This window comes from Papilio xuthus, unplaced genomic scaffold, assembly GCF_000836235.2.
Source record: "Papilio xuthus unplaced genomic scaffold, Pxut_1.1 DF825928.1, whole genome shotgun sequence".
NCBI lineage: Eukaryota > Metazoa > Arthropoda > Insecta > Lepidoptera > Papilionidae > Papilio > Papilio xuthus.
Genome location: NW_013532721.1, coordinates 3,122,508 through 3,130,959, shown reverse-complemented (window position 1 = coordinate 3,130,959; position 8,452 = coordinate 3,122,508). Strand labels below are relative to the sequence as shown.

At 35.3% G+C, this 8,452-nt stretch overlaps 2 protein-coding genes across 2 annotated transcripts; one reads left to right on the top strand and one right to left on the bottom strand.

Moving 5' to 3' along the window:
• Positions 1-128: 128 nt before the first annotated feature.
• Pex7 (peroxisomal biogenesis factor 7) lies at positions 129-4,691 on the bottom strand. The gene is made up of 6 exons (XM_013322761.1): positions 4,541-4,691; positions 3,498-3,711; positions 2,002-2,184; positions 1,648-1,833; positions 1,024-1,141; positions 129-237 (listed from the first exon to the last, which is right to left on the bottom strand). Exons 2-6 carry the CDS (start codon positions 3,696-3,698, stop codon positions 149-151), a joined length of 777 nt encoding a protein of 258 aa, XP_013178215.1. The 5' UTR covers positions 3,699-3,711; positions 4,541-4,691; the 3' UTR covers positions 129-148.
• A 241-nt stretch (positions 4,692-4,932) lies between these two features.
• On the top strand, positions 4,933-6,708 carry Arr2 (arrestin 2). Its single transcript, XM_013322759.1, has 6 exons — positions 4,933-5,200; positions 5,288-5,494; positions 5,568-5,699; positions 5,789-6,140; positions 6,228-6,422; positions 6,516-6,708. Exons 1-6 carry the CDS (start codon positions 5,012-5,014, stop codon positions 6,662-6,664), a joined length of 1,224 nt encoding a protein of 407 aa, XP_013178213.1. The 5' UTR covers positions 4,933-5,011; the 3' UTR covers positions 6,665-6,708.
• Positions 6,709-8,452: the final 1,744 nt, after the last annotated feature.

Here is an 8,452-nt window from a genome sequence, read left to right as displayed (position 1 = left end):
CTTAGTCTTGAAATGTCTAAGGAAGCTTTAAAAGGTGAGAAAAATTAGAATGATTGCCGGGAAAACCCTGTAGGAACTTTTTTAGCATGCCGCGCAGACGGAGTCGCGGGCGACAGCTAGTTTGTTATATAATAGTCGTTTGATAAAGTTACCTGGTGGTAAAGTCGTAGGACACGGCCGCTATCACTGACGGCGAATGCGGAGAGAATTGAACCCTTCGCACTGCGCACTCGCAACCTGCATATGAAAAAAATTGCTGTTAGAAATATATATAACCTTAAAATATACTAATTAAAAGATATTTAGTAGTCTTAGTGTCCTTCCAGACTATGTTCTACATCTATGTCATATTACAAGATCCATGCAGCCGTTCTGAAGATACCTTCTAACATCCATCCATCGATCCATCAAAAGATTAAAAGAGTAAGATAAATAAGATCTTATGATAATCTTCCAATCAAACTAATAACTGTACTAACTTAAAAAAAAAACTAGTAGAAAAATAGTTTATTAAACACAACCTGTTCAGAAAGGCGTTCACAAAAGACTGTAACAAGACAGGTCGTGACGTACGTATGTTTGACGTATATCCATATTACGCCCACATCATGACTAGAAGAATTTTAATCTTTTATATTGGCTTTACTTTAAATAACTGTCATTAAGACTTACATTGATAAATCTATAAATACACTAGCTGTAGCCTGCGGCTCCGTCCATCGAATTATATAAATATTAAATTATATTAAAAAAAACGTAAGTAGCCTATGTTTTCTTCCAAACTATGTTTTACATCTATGCCAAATTTTAACAAGATCTGTTCAGCCGTTCCGGAAATACTTTCTATCAAACATGCATCCATTCATCCAAACATTCGAATAATTTAAATTTAAAAATAAAATAAAAAAAAAACTTAAAATTTTCTTTCGAATATGTTAAGATTATATTTGCCTAAAGTCATTTCATTGTTAAAATCAACTATAATTATTACAATATAGAGTTTATTTTAATTATTTTACATACCTTTGAGAGTAAACATTGGTGTGGTGAGCCGTCTTAAATCCCAGCCTCTCACTAAACCATCAGAGCCCGCTGTCACCAGAGCATGGCTCTCTGTTCTACTCCAATCACACGATAACACCTTCAAAATTCATTATAAACAAAATTAATAACCACAAAATACCCTTATAATAATACAAAGAGCAACAAATGCTAATATATTTAAAAAAATCATGAATTTTTTCTATTCAATGTTACTTATTAGTAACAAATTTCAACTATTTGCTAAAATTATTGCAAGACTAATCGATCTTTGAGCAAAATTCATTTTTCACAATCTTCGGATAAACTTTAACAAAGTGTTTTCTGTTGGGCCGGTCTATCCACTGGTTGGTTGATCCAATCGGAATTTTATTGCCATTAGGCCGATCGAGCCAACGGGAAACACACTTAATTAATGTGATTCTGCAGACTATGTTATATATGTATGCCAAATTTCGAACCGTTCAGCCGTTCTGGAGATACTTTCAAACAAACATCCATCCATATAAACATTCGCATTTATTAAATTAGTAAGATTCATTTAGGACTTCATTATAACTATAAACATTGCTAGTGAGGCGTATAGTATGAATATGTTGAACATACCTCAGCATCATGGGCCTTAACAACAGCAGCAGGTCGCACAGGCTCCATACATGTCCAGATCTTGAGATGTCCATCGCCCGACACAGAGGCGAATGTTGCCGCCGAGTGCTGGGAGAAGGCTGCCGTGTACACCAGTTGAGAATGACCCGCGAATGTGCTGATACACGCCTCTGATTCCGGATCCCACTATAATGGTCGTCCGACATTTCAATATTGCACATATACATATTCAAACTTTATGAATGCTCGTGCGGTTGTCACTGCATATGAGTTACTGCGAATGCAAAATTGCGAGCCACCATAAAGTTTGAATGACACTATACACATCTGCAAAGGAACATATCAATTGTTTACCAGTTTAACCGTAGTATCCCAACTTGCACTAAGGATGTGGGAGCGCGGCCACTCAACAGAGCAGACTTCACTACGATGCCCCCTCAGGACACGTAACGCGGCCGCACAACCACCGCGCCAGATCACCACGGTACCATCTCCCGCACCGCACGCCGCCACACCGTCACTACTACCGGACCACGCCTAATACAAAAAAAAAATATAACGTCTATACTTACAATTCAATCCCTCTTTTAAAGACCACTTTTCTACTAGCAACAGGTTCTACTATTTTTAAAACTTCTACAGACAGTTAATAAGGCAACTATTTGAGCAGAGAAGGAAGAGTTGAGAAGAGGAAGAGGCTTGAGATAAAAAGAAAATGAAGCCAGAACTATAGTTTGCTTGAGGTAGTCCTCACGGCAAAATGTCTAATCAATTGTATATTTCAGCAAAGAAAAGACTAAGTAAGAATTAGACAGCACTAAAATAATAAACACATATTTGCAAGACAGAATTATATTTAAAAATAAAAATAACAACCAATCACAAAGTGCACCTGCCAACAATCAGTTAATCCAATAAATTGCGTCTATGTAACCATTTTCTTGGTAATTGTAGTAAATAATTATGTTATGTACACGCAAAGAAATAAATAAGCCTCTTATACGCTGATGTAAGGTATGCACACGTAACACCGCGCAAGTAAGGCTTCACAGGTCTTGTCCTGTCGCTAAACTACGCTGCTTTTACAATGGCTTATATAAAACGGAAATTTCCAGAAATCACTGCAATTTGTATGTACAGATTTTTTGGAAGAATATTTAACGATAATAAAATTATCGCCGGCATCATCAACTTAAATATTATACTGTTTAGACTAGCTGTAACCGGAGACTCCGTCAGTGTGGAGTGATAATAAATTGTATTTGTTCTTCCATATGTATGTTAAATTTCAGCGAAATCCATTTTACTATTCTAGAGATAAGTAATATCACCAAACTTTCACATTTATAATATTAGTAAGATTAAAATATTTCTAAAGTTGTAAATTGGTTGTGATCTATAGCAAATGAGCAACAGGATGCATAATATTATTGTGGGTTCTCAAAGATAATAACTGCCTTGCCTACAGCAAGATAATAAGTTTAATTCAGCATTTAGGCAAGCTGTTGAGCTGATGGTAAAGTGGTCAATACCACCCATAAACAATTATAACCAGAAATAAAAATATTATTTTATTTTATTATGAAATATAAGTACAACAATAAAGCCTAGTAAAAAGAACACATAGTTTCCGATCAAAGATAAAAAGAATGATAGTATACAAAGTGTATAAAATGTTAGGTCTTACATAACATTTCTGTACATAAATAAAATCATGGTTCATAGCAAAATTTATATACAAAAGGAATTTTTTCAACTTTATTTCATTTGCTTAAAATCTCTTAACACAACTTAAATTTTTTAGAAAAACTATGTTAATTTTCCTATGTAAAAAAGATAACACAACTCACCACATCAAAGAGTCCATCGCTCCACTCCAGTTTCTGTACTTCTATTATTGTAGTACCGTCTGGTGCCAGTTCAAGGAAGAACAATGTTCCACCACCAGCCAACCCATAGTACTGACTAGTTGCTACCGCAAGAGAGTCAGGCCGTCTACGTGAGAACCGCACATTGTAGCCATGCCTACCTGGTGTCAGGAAGGTCGGCATGCTGAGAGTATAGCTGTAACATAAAAAAAAAGAAATGTAGACATTCTCTTCAAAGTTTTATCATAGAGTTTAACTGCCATGATACTTATATTAAAACATAACCATCCCTCTCATTCTCTTCAACAAAATGAAGACCACAATATATATTGAGGGTGTTTTCCATTAGGCCATAAGGCAAACAGCCCAGTGAGAATTTTTTGGTAAATAAGCTGATTGATTGGTAGGCCACAGTATCAAAGTAATTGAATTCAAGTGTTACATAATACAATTATTATCTAGTTTCTAGCAAGGTAGTAACAAGCATTTCTCTAAAGTTTTTATATGATGGACCTTCCCAACTATGTGTAAGTGTCTTAGAATAGAATAAAGAACCTTTGAAATAAGTTGAAAAATGTACTTTCTAGACAACTGAATATTTACTTTGGACAGCTTAAATGATTTAGCTGTTATACTTGTGGGGGTCACAATAGAATAACCATATCTAAGAAAAATTATAACTCTTTAAATGGAAGTAAAAGAGGTAAACTAGGTTTTATCTGGACCCTTAGATTAAATGCTATCATACCAAACAATGTTTTCCAATAAGAATGAATCTTATTTATAACGTATTCGTTTCTTTAAATCCTATTGTTATTCTCTTTTTTTTTCTCAAGTCTCAGTAAATAAAGATTTTTTCTAAATAACGTCAAAATTCATTGCATTTTTATAACTTTGTATGCATACTATTGTTTGCAGCTTATTTTGATTACAAACATTATTTCTAGCTGCCGGCCATAACAACGAGAATAAAGTATTTATAACAAAGTAATGGTGATGACTTTTATTTTAAACTAAATACTAACTTTTTCGGTCTGGCACAAAATTACATTTCTTGCTATCACCCTTGTTACGGAAACTTATAAGAATCTGGTTTACATATTACTCTATATAGGAATTCTTATAAAACTTTTGTTTTTAATGTCCTAATCCTAACCCTTACAGTTCAATTTTCTTGTAATTGTCAAAACAATACGTCAGTCAGTGTTACTATACTTACATTTTCGTCAAGTTTCAAATTATCGATACAAAATTATCGATTCAATTATTGCGAGAATGCGTCACGCGATTTTAATCCAATTTGTACTCCCACGGCACAAATCCTATTAGAACATTATTTAATTCTGCATGAAACCTCACATGTCTGCCTATAAAAGCGCAGCATATTCCGGTTGTCAGCATTTCTGGTGAGGGTCTCGAACCATCACTTCAATTGAAGAAATCAAACGTCCAACCATATTTTAGTTGTCCCATTCCAGTGAAATAAAACAAGCAAAATGCTTGATCTCCTATCTTTAGTCCTCGTGGTCGCGGTTAAGGTTTTTAAGAAAACAACTCCAAATGGAAAAGTTACGGTCTACCTTGGCAAGCGCGACTTCATTGATCATGTGGATTACTGCGATCCGATCGATGGAGTTGTGGTTGTCGACACGGAATATCTGAAAGGAAGGAAAGTTTACAGCCAGGTAAATTCAGTGAAGTGCTAACAAGAGTTTCAGTTTACGGTTCGTAACCGACTTAAAAACTATGTTGTTTGCCCTCTCTCTGTCTAGCTCGTCACTACCTACCGATTCGGTAGGGAGGAAGATGAAGTCATGGGAGTGAAGTTTTCCAAGGAGATGGTGATTGGCCAGGAACAAGTTGTACCCATGATCAACTCAAAAATGGAATTAACACCCGTTCAAGAGAAACTGCTGAAGAAACTTGGACCTAATGCCTTCCCATTCACCTTCAGCTTCCCCGAGATGTCACCAAGCTCTGTACGCATGGCTCTATTTATTTTTATATTTTACACCACGCAATACTTTTTCTAACCAAATAGCATCTTCGCAGGTAACACTGCAACCATCCGAGGAAGATCAGGGCAAGCCTATGGGCGTTGAATACTGTGTTCGTACCTACGTTGCTGAAAGCGAGGACCAGAAGAGCCACAAGAGGAGCTCTGTTACTCTTGCCATCAAGAAGGTAATACCACCAAGTTTAATATGGCATAACCATATAATATCAATATCTGAATAACTTTAACCTACAAACTTTTTTTATACTCTCTGTAGCTGCAACATGCTCCTGCCTCTCGTGGACGCCGCCTTCCTAGCTCCCTCGTCAGCAAGGGCTTCACATTCAGCAACGGAAAGATCAGCCTTGAGGTCACTTTGGACAAGGAAATCTACTACCATGGAGAGAAGATCGCCGCCAACCTGATCGTCTCTAACAACTCCCGCAAATCCGTCCGCAACATCCGATGCATGGTTGTGCAGCATGTCGAAATTACCATGATCAACTCGCAGTTCAGCCGCCACGTTGCCTCCCTTGAGAGCCGAGAGGGATGCCCCGTTACACCTGGAGCCAGCTTGTCCAAGACTTTCTACCTCGTTCCTTTGGCTCGCAGCAACAAGGACGTCCGCGGTTAGTACCCTTGTCTATGTAATATTTCGCTGTATAACATACTTTACAACAAAGAAACGTGTTACGATAACGCACATTTTCCTGCAGGAGTCGCTCTGGACGGACACCTGAAGGAAGATGATGTCAACTTAGCCAGCTCGACCCTTGTCTGCGAAGGCAAATGCCCTGCTGATGCTATTGGTATCGTTGTCTCGTACTCCGTCCGCGTCAAGCTGAACTGTGGAACTCTTGGTGGTGAACTTGTCACTGATGTGCCATTCAAGCTTCTGCACCCAGCTGAAGGTAAGCAACGCAATGATATTCAGATTCAGATCTTTTCATATGCTTACAAATAATAGAATATTTTTAAATTTTTGTTTTCTTTTTGATTACTAGGCACTGTTGAACGCCAGCGTTTCAACGCCATGAAGAAGATGCAATCCATCGAGCGACACCGCTATGAGAACTCGCTCTACACCAACGAGGAAGAAGATAACATTGTCTTCGAGGACTTCGCCCGCCTCAGGATGAACGAGCCAGAATAAACAAAAAACCATAAAACACAAAAAAAAAACGAAAAAAAAACTCATTAAGAAAATCCAAAAAAAATGGAATCAAGCAAGCGACGTGACCACGAAACATCCCCTTCCATTATTTTATTAGGACCCATAGAATATTTTAATTATAAAGAACATGTTAATCGATTAGTCAACCATTCAGTCTTATTTTAACCAATTTAATCAATTATTTCAAATCTATAACTGATATATTAAAAAAATCATAATCAACATATAGTTATGCTTATTCGGTAGTTATACATAAAAATTATATAACCAACTTAAATAAAATAACAGTGTATCTTACCTTATATCAGTGTCCTGTAGTCAAAATTAACAATTAATTAAAATATTCTTCACCAGATTTACTGATTTTTATTTTTTCCTTCGCAATATGTAGCTGGTAAACTATACGATTCGATATGACGACTTCACTAATTCTAATTTTAATTTGAAGTGACCTCTGCAACAGCTAGTGCAATACTGACAATATTTAAAGATGCATCAAAAGTCATGACCTTATTTGCATACTCTATTGTACTTGATGAATTAGTAAAGGGTTTGTTGAACGGTAGTTTCTTAACAAACCCTTCTTAACATCACTTGCTAGCGCTAGTCAATGAATAAAAAAGTCGAAAGAGACAAGAAATATATAAAATATAATTTTATAAAAGTAATATTCAAGTGCAACTTTAATAAGTGGCATAAAATATAATATTAAACACGTAATTAAAGCTTGAAAAATAATCAACTATTAGTTCTCACTAATAAACTTATCATAGAAACAAGTTTGTTGACAAAAATAATATCAAGACTTCGTTATTTTTTTTTTAAAACACTAAAAGTAACTAAAGCCAAAACTGCATATTCACATTTCCTTAGGATAAAGTCTAGCTCGTTCGTTAAATTTAAAGTTTTTGAAAAATATTTTAAACCATATTATACTAATTTTAATTATCGTAAAATATCATTTTAATATTTACTTAATGTTTGAAAAAACCCTTCACAAAAAAACAAGTGTAGGGATGGGGCTTTGAATACATAAGTGAATCGAGTAAGAATCGATTGTGTTAGCCGTCGGTCGGTTATCCCTAATGCAAATTGTTATGGACACGGTTCCCACAAGTGAAAACTGGTCACACTGGTTTTGTTGTAAAACTATTTAATTCATTGGGGTGGACAGGACATACTCATTCTTCTATTATTTACTGATATGTTTATTTTTTATATTAAAAATTATTTACTTATTTGGGTAATGATAATTATTATATTAGTTTTCTGACAATTATTAGTAGTTTGGTTGTCAGATGAGGAGAAAAGTTGGAGATCGCAATTAGCTGTCAGTTCATAATAGGCCTAGAGATTTTGAATTAACGTATTTCACAATCAGTTGTCGATCTATTAAAACAATTAGGTAAGTAAGTGTAGTAGTGTTCACTCGACTATGGTTATAAATACAAAAGAATCTCTCTCAAAAAATACTAAAAATAACTTCATAGCACGACCCTTAAAAACATTACAAAAGTCTATAATGTTCTCTCACTAGAGGCGATGAAATATAAAATAAACAGCATCCTTATTGTGATGTCATAAAAGATTTCTCTGACGGGTTCACCCTTGCGTTTTTTTTATCTCAGGCGCGTGGCTGCTTTATACAACAATAGGTCATCTTGTAAGAACTACGGTAACAATTACATCACCCCTAAATACACGCTGATGTAAAAAGTTTTAACCTTTATTATATTAAATTAAATTATTGATTTGGAATTTATGAAT

What these genes read in the sequence shown, in the direction of transcription:
- Pex7 (XM_013322761.1), bottom strand. Translation starts at nt 3,698, where the DNA reads ATGCCGACCTTCCTGACACCAGGTAGGCATGGCTACAATGTGCGGTTC. An exon ending in GCGATGGACTCTTTGATGTG is followed by an intron (nt 2,185 to 3,497) that starts GTGAGTTGTGTT and finishes TTTTTGTATTAG; the next exon opens with GCGTGGTCCGGTAGTAGTGA. An exon ending in TTAAGGCCCATGATGCTGAG is followed by an intron (nt 1,142 to 1,647) that starts GTATGTTCAACA and finishes TGAATTTTGAAG; the next exon opens with GTGTTATCGTGTGATTGGAG.
- Arr2 (XM_013322759.1), top strand. Translation starts at nt 5,012, where the DNA reads ATGCTTGATCTCCTATCTTTAGTCCTCGTGGTCGCGGTTAAGGTTTTT. An exon ending in CCGAGATGTCACCAAGCTCT is followed by an intron (nt 5,495 to 5,567) that starts GTACGCATGGCT and finishes GCATCTTCGCAG; the next exon opens with GTAACACTGCAACCATCCGA. An exon ending in GCTTCTGCACCCAGCTGAAG is followed by an intron (nt 6,423 to 6,515) that starts GTAAGCAACGCA and finishes TTTGATTACTAG; the next exon opens with GCACTGTTGAACGCCAGCGT.